Source organism: Phodopus roborovskii, unplaced genomic scaffold (genome assembly GCF_943737965.1).
Source record: "Phodopus roborovskii unplaced genomic scaffold, PHOROB, whole genome shotgun sequence".
NCBI classification, from domain to species: Eukaryota; Metazoa; Chordata; class Mammalia; order Rodentia; family Cricetidae; genus Phodopus; species Phodopus roborovskii.
In genome coordinates, this window is record NW_026126515.1 from 1,059,688 (window position 1) to 1,075,128 (window position 15,441).

Here is a 15,441-nt window from a genome sequence, read left to right on the forward strand (position 1 = left end):
AGCTGCAGGCAAGCCTGTAGAGCATCTTTTTAAAGTAGTCAGTGAGGTATGGTGCCTAAGGACCTTGATGAGATCTGTGGACACTCAAGTTGGCAGGAGTTTTTGATGACTTTGCCCCCTCCACCTCTGAGCAAATTACCATAGTTTTTTTCTTTTCCTTCTTACATTCCTTCCTTTCTCCCCTAATTCTGTAGTCCTAAGGATCAAACTTATGGTCTGTGGTCTTGTGTGTGCCAAGCTAGCTTTCCGCCAACTGAGCTAACCTCCACCTCCTCTGTACCGTCCTTTTCACTTTATATCCCTTTCCAAACCTAGTGTTCAGCTGTCTGCATTTGGATTAACCTCTGTAGGAGTGTCTTCACCACTCCTCTGAAATCTATTGTGGTGGTTTGAAAGAAAATGGCACCCAAAGAGAGTGGCACTATTAGGAGGTGTGGCCTTGTAGTAGGTGTGGTCTTATTGGAGGAAGTGTGTCTCTGAGGAGGCAGGCTTTGAGGACTCATATATGCTCAAGATGCAGCCCAGTGTCTCAGACCATTTCCTGTGGCCTGCGAGGTGTAGGACAGTAGGCTACTTCTCGAGCAACATGTCTGCCTGCACGCCTCCATGTTACACAGTGATGAATATGGACTAAACTTCTGAAGATGTAGGCCACCTTAATGACATGTTTTCCTTTATAAGAGCTGCCATGGTCATGTCGTCTCTTCACAGCAATAGAAACCCCATCTAAGATACCTATGATGTTTAGGTTAGCTTTAAATTCCCCCTGCAACCTTCTGAGTAACTGAGGCTGTAGGCATAGGCCACAATCTCTGACTTGTCATCCTCTCCTGTTGGACTTTGTGAGTCTTTTAAGATTCACAAAATTGTGTGAAACTAAAAAACCAGAGAAAAATTCTCTGGACCGAGTAAGCTTATTTAGGATTAGATAACATTATATTGGAGTACTGATGCTGCAATAAAATATCAGTGTATTCAGGGGGTGAGGGTATGTGTTTTGGAAGTGTAATGAGAATTACCTGAGATATTTTTGAAAGAACAATGTATAGTAACTATTATAGGATAGGAGTGAAGCAAGTCTGAAGATGGACTATTCTTGGGCAGATATCTTGGAGAAATGGTTTTTTTCTCTCCTTTTTTTTCCAAATAAGTATAATTTGAGAATTTAAAATAGATACAGTAAAATATTGATTTTGCTTTCCTCTGTTCATCAAGCCATGATATTTTATTAATACATTTAATCTACTTAATACAAATAGAATAATATTTTCTGGATTTTGTGATATTTGTGGCAACTGTTAGTTTTTATATTTGTAATATACTATACTACTAACATTTTAAAAAAGATTTTATTTATGTGTATAACTGTTTTGTCTACATGTGTGTATGTGTACCATGTGCATGCCTAGGGAGGCCAGAAGAGAACATTAAATCCCCTAGAATTAAAGTTACAGACTGTTGTGAGCACCATGGTGGGGCTGGGAACTGAACCTGGGTCCCCTGCAGTAAGTTCTCTTACCTGTTGAGCTATCTCTCCAGTCCTGGTATTGACTGTTTTTTGTTTTTTGTTTTTTTTAAAGTAAATTAAAGGTATCAATTTATTCTAAAAACTTCAGCATGTATATCATTAACTATAACTGAATATTTTACTTAGTTTTTTATTTTTATGTGAAATTTATGTATGATGAAATATAAAAGTTTTAAATGTATATTTTTCATTTTGATCAGTGCATAGGTGCATAGATCCATCATGGGTCCCTGGGACTGAACTCGGTTCATCAAGCTTGGTGGCAGGTACCTTTACCCAGTGAGCCACCTCACTGGCCACTCTAAAGTCCAACCCAAACCTCTACCAAAGCAGAACATTTTTTATCCTCCCAGAAAGTTATTCATGAGAGGTATGGCTTTAACTTTTTAAAACATTGCATTTATTTATTCATGTATATGTATTTTGTCTATGTGATCGCATTGCACAGAATGCACATAGGAGTTAAAGGTAAATTTTAAGAAGCTGGTTCTTATCTTCCATCTCTTGGATCCTAAGGATTGAATTCAGGCCATCAGGATTGGTTAGCAAGGATTTTTACCTGATGAGCTACCTCATTAGCAGGAGAAGTGTGCTTTTGACCTGCTCATGTGCATAGACCCCAGATATTGTAGGATAATGGGGTGAGCAGTGGTAGACTGGATGGAACTGTGAGGAATAAACTTTGGAAGGTCAAAATGATTATTAGGTGAACAGTATCCTGGGCCCTGAGAGATATGAGTCATTTGCTGCAGGCTGTAAGCAGAATAGCTTGGCTGGACCTGAGTAAAATGTACAGGATCTAAGTGAAACTTTGCTGTGCTCTGATGGGAGATGTCATTCTGTAAATATGTTTCTCTTATTGATTAATGAATAAAGCTGTTGGCCTGTTATCAGTGTTTCTTATTTGCTAGTAACCCATTTCTAACAATCTAAGTATTTCTGTGTGCCAATAACATACCAGAGCTGGGCTGCATCTCAGTGTTAGAGAATGCAGTTAGCACAGGTGAAGGTCTGTATTCACTCTCTAGCATCAGAACCAAACTCTTACACAGGATTCTCCCATGGATTCTACATCCTGAAGGACAGTGTTTCCCAGTAGAAGTGATTGTGCCCTACAGTGGACAGTTGACTATGTCTGGAGACATTTTTTGATTGTCACAGGAGTAGTGCATAGGTATCTTATTCAGTGGAATCCTGGCATCCTGTTAAACATTCTCCAATGCACAGGACAGTCCTTCACCATTTTACAACCCCAAGAAAAGTCAATGGTAGTTAGCAATCACAGCAAATTATTATTATTATTGAGAAAAGTGATGTGTTATGTTACCTTTTAAGATCAAGAAGAGAGTCTGGAGAGATGGCTCAATGGTTAAGAGCATATACTGCTATTACAGAAGACCCTAGCTTAACTCCCAGCACCCACACTGGGTGGCTCACAACCACATATAACTCCTGTTCCAGAGAGATTGGAAGCCTACCTTTGTGAATACCTGCATTCATCAGTCTATACCCTCTCCCATACACATGATTTAAAAAAAAAATTTTAAAAAGGTCAAGAAAGAGGAACAATAATTCATTACTGAATAAAAGAAATACAAGCAGGTATAGTGAGTGGCACATGCCTTTAACCCAGCACTTGGGAGGCAGAGGCAGGCGGATCTCTGTGAGTTTGAATCCAACCTAGTCTACATAGTGAACCAGTGACAGGCCAGCCAGGATTATGTGGTAAGACCTTTTATTTATTTGGGGGTTTGTTAGTACATGCATATGGAAATTAGAGGGCAAATTTTCAGGAGTCAGAATTGTCCCTCTGCCTTCTCTTTGAGGCGTGGCATCTCTTGACTCTGTTGCACTTTCAGTCCCTCTAGCCCCGCCCCCCAGCTTCCAGCATCCGTTTTGCATTAGTATTACTGTGATTACAGTTGGGAGCCACCTCTTCTGGCATGAGCCACCACATCTGGCTTCTCCGTGAGTTTGGGGGATCAAACTCAGGTCGACAGGCTTGCTTGCTTGGTTTACCCTCTCCCGGGCCCTCACTCTTCTATTTTAAATATTTCAAGCATCGTTGGGTCTTGGGCTTTTGTTTGTTTGTCAGCATGCTTGCTTTTTTTGTTTGTTTAACAGGATATTGTTATATTGTTTAGGCTAGTCTTGAATTTGTAGGCTCAAGGGGTCATCCTGCTTCACCCTCCCAAATAACTTGGATTGAAAGAATGTGTCACTATGCATGGCTTTTATGAAGTCTGCTGATAAAATTAAACATATTCTATCTTGAAGATACGGTGGTTGGGGGAACTCCAGTTTCACCAAATTCTCTCTGCCAGTGAAAGGTGAAGCCCTGATCTTCCCTTAAGCCCCACCCTCTCCAGGACTACATCTCCCAGGAGGCTGTGCTCTGTGGGTTCTCGGATTTAAGTAGGATTCTGAGCTCCGTTTAAGCCAGCCTGTTGCAGAGTGCTCTAGAGCACTGCCAGGAGTTGGAGCCAGAGAAGGATCCCGAGGCCAGGTTGAGGGTGGAAGCTGGAGCCCCAGGAACCAAGAGGTTGACAAGATGTTAGTTATCTTGGGACTGTTCACGTCTTTCCTCTCGATCTTGTACCTGACAGCTCCATCCATCAGGTTTGTCTTAATCCAGGGATTCAACAATATTTAAAAAGTCCTGCAGTGGTAGCTGGCTGTGACTGCTCAAGGAGAATAGAGACGGCGGCGAAGGAGAAATTAGTGCAGTAAAAACAGGAAAGGAGGGGTTGTGGATGCCACCGCTGTGGAAAATGAGAAGGAAGCACCTGGGTGGGCAGAGGAGGGGCTGGTTTGAATTCTGATGCTAAGAGAAGGCTGAGGGGATTGCTGTCCTGGATCTTTCCTTTGATCCCTTTAGATTTCTCTGACACTTTCCCTTTCTCTTCTGACCCTAGGTAAGGTGGGGTGACATTGTTTAGGGACTCATTGTGAAGTAGTAGGTACTCTGGGAAGGAAACAAAATCTCCTCCCTTGATACTTCTCTCAGTAAATGTTTTGGAAATTGCTCATTCACTGTGGGAATCTCTGGGGCTGCCAAAGAAAGGGCTATTCTGGGTGGAGAATTAAAAGTTTGCTAATGATTAAGAAAGGTCCATAGGATCCAGGCGTGGTTGCATTTGCCTTTAATCTCAGTACTCAAGCGGCAGACAGACAGATCTCTGAGTTCGAGGTCAGCTTGGTCTACAGAGTGAGTTATAGGATAGTAAGGGCTAAACAGAGAGACCCTGTCTTAAATTCCCACCCCCAAAAGAAGGTTAGATAGACATACTAGGGACAGAGTGTCAGAGTATGATACTCCATCCTGACCACTTTTAGAAATGACTTGAATATCTTTGGGCTTCAGTTTTCTCCTTTGCAGTGTAGAAATAATACTGAAATGGCTGGGGTGGTTAATATAAATTACTTATGGAAAGATAGTATTGTGGACAGTATTTAGCTTGGGAAAGATAGTGAGCATAGAGACAGTCTACCCTGTCTACCCTGGGGTAGACAGTGAGTGTAGGGAGTGTCTAACATGGAACAGACATTGAGTGTAGAAAGTCTAGCCCTGGGTGGACAGCGAGTGTAGAAACTGTCTAGCCTAGAAAAGACGGTGTATAGAAAGTGTCTAGCTCAGTGTCTGTCAGCCAGTGATGTTCAGGAAGTGTTCCAGCCTCTCTGGTCTTGTTTTCAACAAGAAAGTTTTCTCTGTATGCCAGCGGACTGAATAAAACCCTTAACACAGTGTCAGGAAAAAAAAAAGTCTCTCAGGATGCTCTCCTCTCTAAAACTGAAGAGACAGCTGAAGGGTGATACTTACACGTGTCAGCCCAGATGTTGTTCACCAGTTTCTGTGGTGACTATTGGAGCCATAGGGCTCAAGGCTATTGAATCCGCAAGTGTTCTCACCCATGTGTTTCCAATGTGGGTCAGAGGAGGAAGCTGGCCTATGGGAATCTAGAGATTGGATGGATATCTTTGTTATCTGACAAAGGATACCTTCATTGGCCCTGGCTCAGGAGTACTTTCTCTGCTCGTTCCAGTGACTATTATCTGCTTCTGGACACACAACCTTCCCATCTATGCCCATGGGCTGGCCACTACTTTGCCCAATCAAACAGTGACTTATGCAAATTAACTTCTTTTTTGCTTGTTCATTTTTAGAGAACAGGGTTTCTCTGTGTGGCCTTGGCTGTCCTGGAACTCTGTAGATCATGCTGTCCTGGAACTCACAGACAGCCATCTACCTATGCCTCCCAAGGTTGGGATGAAATGTGTGCACAACCACTGTCAGCTCAAATTCATTTCATAACATTTTATGACTCCAATTTAAAGCCCTCCCTCTTTGGAGTTCCGTGGCCTTGTTTTTTATGCATCTCAGCATGAGATTGGAAAAATGGTGTCTGATTTTCATCCCTTTGATGACAGGAAGTTCTTTGCTGGTGGAGTTTGTACAACGAATGTGCAGATTCCTGGGAAGGTAGTGGTTATCACAGGTGCCAACACAGGCATTGGCAAGGAGACCGCCAGAGAGCTTGCTCGAAGAGGTGAGTGTTTTCCCTGTCTCCTTGGGGCTACACCTCCTGCCCTCTTCACTGGGATCCTACCTGGATTTCCTTTTTTTTCTTCCTGGGTTTGGAGGCTCTGATGGGGATTCAAGGAGACTGGAGCCCAAGTCCAATGTGACACTAATTTACTCTGGCTTTCAGCGTAGCTCCCTCCCTCCCTGTGCCTTCCCTACTTTGGGGAGTAGGAAGAATGATGTCTCTCTGTAAAATTGGTCAAGTCTGTTATTCTAAGGTAGACACTGAGCAGAATTAAATATTAGAGTGTAAAATGAGGGTTCCCAGCTGGGCTGTGAGAACTCAGAAGTGGCAGTATGGACACTCCACAACCATACAGACAGCTGTGAGTACGCTCTACCCATCAGCTGCAAGCTCACTTCCTGTGCCTCTTTGCACATTGCCCTTTCTCCTTTGGCTCAAGGAGCACGAGTATACATTGCCTGTCGAGATGTACTGAAGGGAGAGTCTGCTGCTAGTGAAATCCGAGCAGACACCAAGAACTCCCAGGTGCTGGTGCGGAAACTGGACCTATCTGACACCAAATCCATCCGAGCCTTTGCTGAGGGCTTCCTGGCAGGTAAGGTTCCCATGAGTAGCCAGGAAGGCAGGGAACTAAGTGTAGGGATGTTGCCCCGCCCAGGACCATATATGGCCCTTGCATCATACCCATGATCCCACTGGACAGGTTCAGCCACATGAACCAGCAGGACAGGGAATTGGCAAAGGGATGGCAGGGGGACAAGCTGGGCAGGATCTTTATCAACATTTTGCTCCACAGTGGGAATCTTGGAGGTTTCATCTCCATGTCTGAGCTTGTATCATGGCATGAGGTGTGGCCCTGATGCTGCTCTTTTCTTTCATCCAGAAAATCAACCTTCTGTGACTACAAGCACTAGATGAGTTTGTGCCATTGTCAAAATGTTCCCATGTCTTGGAAAATTGCCAGCATCTACCAAGGACTACAGGTCCTTGAGGGACAAAGTCTAGGTGTGCCTTGTTTTATCATGTCTTCCCAGGGCCCATCAATGTGTGTCTGGTCCAGAATTGGTGGCTAGTACACATTGGCCATATCAATGAACAAATGGTATCCAGAAAGATATCAGCAAGTAAAATCAGAAACCCAGTGACAATGGTGATTCCATATCAGGCAGACAGGTCCACATGGGGAATAGTTATTGACTTCTGAGGCAACATCTTATCTTAGAAGACAGGAGAAAGATGAGTGATAACCTTGCCTAGCAAAGAGTGTTCATAGGTGAAAGCTGGGGGCAAACACTGGAGACAGTGACTGGTGGCTAGAAGATGCATTGCTAGCCACAGGATCTCCCTGATTGTACTCAACAGAGGAAAAGAAGCTCCATATTTTGATCAACAATGCAGGAGTGATGATGTATCCATATTCTAAGACAACAGATGGCTTTGAAACCCACTTGGGAGTCAACCACCTGGGTAAGTATCTTTGTGTGGCTAAAAAGTGCATTATAACCCACTTTGTTTTCTGTAGGAAGATGGCCCTGCACAATGCTTAGGATCTCCATTGATCCTCATGGAGCCTTGTAGGGTCCTCATGGGGTCCTCATAGGATCCCTTTACATAAGACACATTGCTTGTTTGTGCTTTTCTAAGCAGTCAAAAAACATGACTCTGTTTCAATTCAAAAGCCCCCATCTCAGAAGATACTAGGGAGAAAAATGTCATCCTTGGATGGTCTAGTGGCAATACAGGGCTTGCTGGGCAGGGCTAACCTGTGGGTATTTAGGAATCTGGATTTGACAAGGGAAGTAACAGCTATATGAAAACCAAAGCAAGCCTTGGGCTAGTGTGTGTGGGTGAGTGAACCCTGAGAAATTGACACACAAGATAAATTGCTGTTCAGAGTTCAAGATTAATGTTCTAGTCAAGAGAGCATGTGGCATATTCCTGAGTCCCAGAGTACCCGACTTACTATAGCTTTCTTTCTGATGAGTACATGGGGACCCGTAGAGTTATGCAGAGAAATTGGAGGCTAGCAGGTGGGCATATAAACAATAGGTACAAAAATCATTACTACCATCTAGCTTTGACCCCTGCTTTGGAGAATTGATTAACTTAGAGGAAGTAACCATTTAGTGTGGAGTGACTCATGGTATCAAATTTTATTCACACTCAGAAGACAGTGAGCTACTATGCAAGTCCTGTCATAGGTTTCCATACCCCGAGTCTAGAGCCATTCTACCCTTGAGTTTTCCTTTTGGATTTGTTTGTAGGCCATTTTCTTCTCACTTACCTGCTTTTGGGGCGGCTGAAGGAGTCTGCACCTGCACGGGTGGTAAACCTATCCTCAGTGGCCCACCTTGGTGGCAAGATCCGTTTCCATGACCTCCAAGGCGAGAAGCGCTACTGCAGTGGTTTTGCCTATTGCCACAGCAAGCTGGCCAATGTGCTTTTCACTCGAGAGCTGGCCAAGCGGCTCCAAGGTATGTGTGCAGAAAGAATAAAGTATCCTATTATTTAAACAATAAAAGCAGGGTCTGGGGTCCAGATTATAGGTTCATTGAAACTTCTGGTACGTACACATTTTAGTATTATTAGGTATGACCCAGGGAGTGATCTATGATAGCCATGCTCTTTTGTTTTGAATAAGTGAGTTTATTAAATATCTACAAAATAATAGAAGGATGGATAGTAGTAACAGTTAGAAGCAGTGGGTAGATTCAAGACCATCAGATCAGGCGCTGACAACATCTAGCAGAGACAACTGGAGTCACCCAGTTGAGAGAGCAAAATAAAAGGTGATGTCACCTCATCAGGGGCTTACAGACATCGAGTGGAAAGTAACTGAGGAAGCCCCATTGTGGCAGCCAGTTGGAGTTCTGATTGAGAATACTGGATAGAGCATAAAATTGCTTCCAAGTAAAAGAACAAATAGCTTCGGATAAACATAACATTATCAAAGCAGGCACCTACAACACCCAGCAGGAACGGACTATTGAAATTGAAGCAGTCAGATGGAATTCCCTGTTGGGCTTTTTCTCCGTGGACGAGCCTCCAGTAGCTGAACTTTGTCCCTGTCCAGGCGTTTTAACGTTACAGGATAGGCAATAGTAACCTTGGTTGGAAGCAGTTTGTCATCTAGCTGTCCTCAAGAACCCATTTTTAACACTCCCAGCTGCTTGCCATCTTTCCCTCTTCCCATTCTAGAGACAGGGGCCATCTTGACCTAAGAAAGGATGGAGTTAGGGGTGGTGGTGGTTGGAAGACATTTGACATAAATATGCTTGAGTCTGAAGGGGGGCAACCCCATTTCCAGAGCTGGCTTCCCAGTGAGCTCAAATAGAACATAAAAATTTACCAGTACAATGTACATACAAGAAGGGACTTGGTGTGCTGAAGAGAAGGAGGCTGCTAACAGAGTGGAGTCATTGTCCCATGGGAAGCATCACACTGAAGAGACGCTGAAACTCTGCAAAGTTGCTTTAAGTTTGTTGCCTTTTTGCCTCCTATTATTTCGTTTCATTTTCACAGCCCTTTGTAACAGTCAGAGTGGCATTATTACTCCTATTTTGTAGGTTAGGGCTGAAATCCATCGTATGGCGAAAGGAGTCAGGGATTACTTTCATAGTTCATAGAAGCCAGAACTGGAGCTTGGGCTTTGTGCTCTAAGCCTTGAGTCCCTCCTCCTGTTTACCTTCCCCTATGTACTTTTCTCTGAGCTCCAAAGGGGACTTTGCCTTCCATCAGGGAGCTAGGGCTGGATTTCAGGCTCCTGGGTCTGAGTTCTTGCCTGTCTACATACTGTGCTCGTGTATATGTAGACATGTTCCTTAAACTTCTCCAACTGCCTCCTTAGCTGTGAAATGAGGCCTTAATCCTTAATAATTCTGCTCTTCCCTGGGGTCTAGATAGTCTGTGGGCTCTGATGTCGCTTGAGTTTAGGGACTATTTGCTATTGTGAATAATTCAGAATGCCCAAGCAAAAGGGTAGGATAATCATGGCAACAAATAGTAATAACAGGAAGCCTTATGTGCCAGGCACCATAGAAGTCCCCAAATGTTCTTATGACATAAGCGTTTCTTTCCCCTCCATCTACAAATGAAGAGAATGGCAGAGCTGTATTGATGAATTCATTTAAGTACATTTCCTATCCAAAACAGTCCTCACCAAGAATCTAGCAATGGGACTCACACTCTTTACTACTCTATGTGGGGCACAGATCTTCGTCTGCAGGCTACTAGATAGGATGTTGGGCAATTTATTTAGTTGCTCTGTGTCTCACTTTGCTTTTTTTTGTACGCGGCATTTTAATGTTACCTATGGCATAAGCCTCTTTTAAGAACTGAGGCATAACCAGCCCCTGTCCCCTGCTCTCCAAGTCCCCCTGCCCCTGATCAGTTGAGTAAGAAGCCATGTTCCAAAAAGGAGAAGGGTGGCACAGAATTGCCTGACCTTGGTGTGACACCGCTGCTGGACAGAGCTGGTGTGAGAGGAAATGACCACCTTCCATCATCAGATGAATGCCGTACCATGATGCCTTGAACTCAGAAAAACCTGCATGTTGCTGGAATGAAGTCTAAATTGCTGTTCTTGTGTTGATTTTCTTACCCATCTCCTCCTTTGTCAGACCTCGCCTTTATTTTCTTCCAGCTTTGAACAATATCTACTTTCTAAGATAGTTACAAATTGTCCAAAATTGATGAGTTTTTTTAAAATAGAAAATATGTATTATGTGGCCAATATCCTCTTTAACTTGGGTGTGAGAGATTCTCTGCTGTCACATCAAAGAAAGGGACAATATTCTAGTGTCTATTCTTGTTTAAGGGATCCACTGTTAGAGATATGCTTTATGTTCATAACTGATATGGCTGGAGAGCCATATTTAGTTTATATCAGCATCAGAAGTGAAAAATGTGGTATGTTACATGTGTCAGTGTACAGGAATGGCCTGCTCTTTACATAGCAGAAACTGAAAATCAGACACTCTTTGCATTTTCAAATTAGAATCTCAAAACTTTTGTAGCTTTCATTTAAGTCACCAGGAGACTCAGAGTTATTAGTTAGACCATCTTCCAACATATAGTTTAGCATCTCACTGAATAACTGATGCAAGCCATTAGTGGCTGATTGATCCAGTGATAACTCTGTTGTATAAGCCAAAAAACCAAAACAAACAAACAAACTAAAAAAAAATGAAACAACACAGGGAAAGTGGCCCTTGCTCATAAAAAAATACTGAGAATGAGGGGGTACGGAAGTCATGTTGGGGCAGCTTAATGTCCAATAATTCCCCCATTCCCCCTCAATCCGTACCTCATAAATGTGCTTGCCCAACTAACCTCTATCCCCAACCTTTCAAACAGCTCCTCCCATAGGAATGACAAGGATACTGCTATTAATGATTAATGCTACTATTTCCCACGTTTTTATTAGTAGTCTGTAAGCCTCCATATAAGATAACATTGAAATAGGACTCTTCTTTTGGAGCATAGAAAGCTGAGAAGGCTATGTAGATCTTTCTCAAAGAGATGAATTCATTACAGGGCAGAGTGAGTAGAACCTTTTGAACCCTAGAGAGGAGGTTTCCTAAGTCCCTTCTTTTCATTTGGGTATTTTGCCACAGGGTTCAGAGTATGTCCTTGGTCTTACTGTGTTCTCTTTGTTCTAGGAACGGGGGTCACTGCCTATGTAGTACACCCAGGTATTGTCATGTCTGAGATCGTCAGACACTCCTTCCTGCTCTGCTTGTTGTGGAGGCTTTTCTCACCCTTCTTCAAGTCCACCCGGCAAGGAGCTCAGACCAGTCTGCACTGCGCACTGGCGGAGGGCCTGGAGCCCCTGAGCGGCAAGTACTTCAGGTACGGGGTGGCAGTGCAGGGTGTGTTCACTATCCATGTGTCTGTGAATCCCAGCTTTGCACTGGTCAGACCTTTGTGCTGGATCATGGAATCCAGGCTTGGGATGGGTTTGCAATCTGATTGCTGTGAGTTTTCCAGAGGAACTTATGTTAGAAAGAATTGCTTTTGTGGTACGTTTCTGTGAGCACCGTTGCTTTCTGAAAACCGTTATAGGCTTTCCCTGTTGGTTATGCTATATAACGAGAGTGTTAGGGAACCCTCTGGATTTTTTTCCTTTAAAGATCAACTGATCTGACGTTTGCATTCTTTGAAACCACTTTGGCAAAAAGTGTTGTGCGTGTGTGTGTGTGTGGGGGGGGTCACGTCTGCACAATGTGAACCCTTACTTCAGTGATGTCCGGGTTGGCCTTGCCTGTTGCTGTGTAAACACAACTCCATGTACAGTCAGAGCTTCCAAATAAGAAGTTCAAGATAAAATCTCCTTCCCTTTCCTTGACTTAACCCAGCCTGGTCCACTGTCCATTGCTCAGCAATGGGAGTCAGTTTAACGTCTGCACTAGGGGATGGATGACTTGAGTTCTTGGCATGTGTTTGACCGTCATCTAAGTGTGTTATGTGTTTTAGTTCATATTGTCATCTCAGCTGGCCTTAAATGCAAGAGTTCCAACTGCCTCTGCCTCTGGTATGTGGGATTGGAGGAGTGTGCCAAAGCCAGCCCTTGATTTAGTTTAGAGGGTTTCTCACTATGAAGTCCACTCTGGCCTCAAACTTATGATTGTTCTGTCTCAGTCTCCTGAGTGCTGGGATTGCAATGATGTCCCAGCATGCCTACTTTCTTTTTCTGTTTTAAATTGTCTGCTAGAAAAATCTGAATTATGTATGTGGCTCATATTTGGATTGCATAATTTTTTTGTTGTTACTGGTTTTGTTTTATTTTGGAGGAACAGAGTCTCTATGTTGTCCTGGAACTCACTATGTAGATCAGGCCGTCTTCAACTCACATAGTTCACCTCTGCTTCCCGAGTGCTGGGATGAAAGGTGTACACCACCACACCTAGCATACATCCAATTTCTATTGAACAAACCTACCCTTACAATCTGAGCATTAACATTACTGACTTATGAATGTGACAGATATTTACTGACTTATGAATGTGACAGGCAGTCATTTAATATGACTTCAGATAACAATTGATAAGGGATTTTCATAATACAATATGAGAAAACAAACAAACGAAAACACTTAGAATATAAAACCGTAGGGACTGGAGACATGCCCCAGCAGCTAAGAGTTTTTTCTGCTCTCACAGAGGACCCCAGTTCAGTTCTCATCACTGAATGTCTCATACTGTCTGTAACTTCAGCTCCAGGGGGCGGTGTGTGTGTGTGAGTGTGTGTGTGTGTGTGTGTGTGTGTGTGATGTCCTCTTCTTGCCACCCACCATAGGCACTCATTCATATGCACAAGCTCTCACACAGACACATGTGGATACATACAATGAGAAATAAAATATTTTTTTAAATGGTTTTTCAAGACAGGGTTTCTCTGGGTAATAGCCCTGGCTGTCCTGGAGGTTACTTTGTAGACCCGGCTGTCTTTGAACTCACCGAGATCCGCCTGACTCTGCCTCCCAAGTTCTGGGATTAAAGGTGTGCCGCCACTGCCCGTCAAAATAAAATCTTTTTAAAAACAATCATGTGAACACCTGTTTCTAATACATAGTGAATATTCTAGAAAGACTAGTTAGTGGGTACTAACTACTAACTACTTCTAGGGAGTTGAGGAAGAGTCAGGTAAGATGTAAAATAGGATTGCAACTTCTTATTCTGGCTGTTGCCTTATTATTTGAAATGTTTTGGAGGGTCATACATATATTTTCTATCTATATAATTAAAATATATTTTAACAACAAAAAGACTTCTTTCTCAAACTAAATACAACATAATCCCACTTTTGTATAAAAATAAAAATAAAAATAAAAAAAAACTAACATAAAAAAGTCCAGCCAAATGATAGGCTTTTATTTTTATCAGAATTATATTTTCCAAATACCATATAGAAGTGTCATAAATATAAAAGCTAGAACTCCAGTGGGGTGGTCTATCTCTTTTCCATTTTCCTTCTCATCCTTGGCTCCTCTGCTCACTCTAAAATAGGGCAGTGTTTAAGTAGGTCTCATTGGGCACAAGTGGCTCTGGATGAATTCAGAATTTCTCTAAATTTAGTAAAAAAAAAAGTCATTGTGATGTTATCTGTGACTTTGCCACCACAGAGTTACATTGAATTATTGAAGATATTTCAAAATGCCTCTTTGCCTCACAATTACTTTGAAATAGTTGGGTATCAGTATTGCCTCTTGTCGATCATATTAACAAAAAGCCTATGTGTTATTATTTCAGAGTTTAAGTATATGTGCATACATGTTTGTATTTTTTTTAAGATTTTAAAATTTATGTGTGTATGTGAGTGTATGTGCATGTGGGAGGGGCTCACGGAGGCCAGAGAGGATGTTGGGTCATCTTGATCTGGAGTTTCAGGTGCTAGTGAGCAGCCTGGTGTGGTTCTGGGATGCAAACCTAGGTCCTCTGGAAGAGCAGCAAACACTCTTAGTTACCAACTCATCTTTCCTGTCCCCACAGTTTGGTTTTTCAAAGCCTAACTGTATGTAGCACAGGATAGCCTCAAAAGTCACTCTATAGCCAACGATGACCTTAAACGTCCGCTCTACCTGTGCCTGCTTCCCAAGAACTATTTAGGATTATTTAGGCTGACCACTACTCCTGACCCTGGAATACTTAAGAATTCATTTCAATGTAATTTCTTCAAATCCAGTGCACCTATTTTATACAATTAGAAGTCTATTCTGAGAAATGTGCCCCGAGATTGTCAGTTTTCACTCTTTTGTTCACTCTCTGTGCCTGCCAGTGACTGCAAGAGGACCTGGGTGTCCCCAAGGGCCCGGAATAAGAAAACAGCTGAGCGCCTGTGGAATGTCAGTTGTGAGCTTCTAGGAATCCAGTGGGAATAGTTGGCCAGAAGAACATGGCCTTTTCGGGCCCAATCCACACTGTAGTGAAAGAGGACCAAAGAGAAGGTCAACCCCGAAAGGATTATCCTCCTGGCCTGCTGACTCCACACCTACTCAGAACCTTCTAGAACGCTTTATACTCACAACGTTCTTGTGAGGCAGGGCCATAGTGCGGAGTGCTATTCACACCTACAGACCATTCTCCTCAAAGACTTAGAGAACGCACAACTCTCTGGGGTAAGAGGTCTGCATCGATGCCAGGCTGGACATGGGGTGGGCAAGGAACCTAGGAAATTGGGTCAGTTTCCTCAGCAGCACCATAAACACTCACCTCAATGATCACAGGAGCCCCAGCATTGCACATTTCTGTGAACTACAGCCTCACACTCTAGATTGGCCTCTTCTCTCTTTGAAATGAAATGCTGGTCGCTGAAGTCTGGGCCAACTCAGGAAGAAGTGGGTCATTTTGGCCAAACTTCACTTTTCCC

General features: G+C 43.0%; 1 protein-coding gene across 1 annotated transcript; it reads left to right on the forward strand.

Annotated features, from left to right (window-relative positions):
- The first annotated feature begins 4,006 nt into the window (after nucleotides 1-4,006).
- On the forward strand, nucleotides 4,007-15,024 carry Rdh12 (retinol dehydrogenase 12). Its single transcript, XM_051196215.1, has 7 exons — nucleotides 4,007-4,147; nucleotides 5,957-6,075; nucleotides 6,515-6,670; nucleotides 7,438-7,542; nucleotides 8,340-8,549; nucleotides 11,736-11,925; nucleotides 14,851-15,024. Exons 1-7 carry the CDS (start codon nucleotides 4,080-4,082, stop codon nucleotides 14,951-14,953), a joined length of 951 nt encoding a protein of 316 aa, XP_051052172.1. The 5' UTR covers nucleotides 4,007-4,079; the 3' UTR covers nucleotides 14,954-15,024.
- Nucleotides 15,025-15,441: the final 417 nt, after the last annotated feature.

Bases quoted from the DNA above. Each gene is read 5' to 3' on its own strand.
- Rdh12 (XM_051196215.1), top strand. From the start codon at position 4,080: ATGTTAGTTATCTTGGGACTGTTCACGTCTTTCCTCTCGATCTTGTAC. The intron at 4,148-5,956 runs GTTTGTCTTAAT...CTTTGATGACAG, and splicing joins CTGACAGCTCCATCCATCAG to GAAGTTCTTTGCTGGTGGAG. The intron at 11,926-14,850 runs GTACGGGGTGGC...TGTGCCTGCCAG, and splicing joins CTGAGCGGCAAGTACTTCAG to TGACTGCAAGAGGACCTGGG.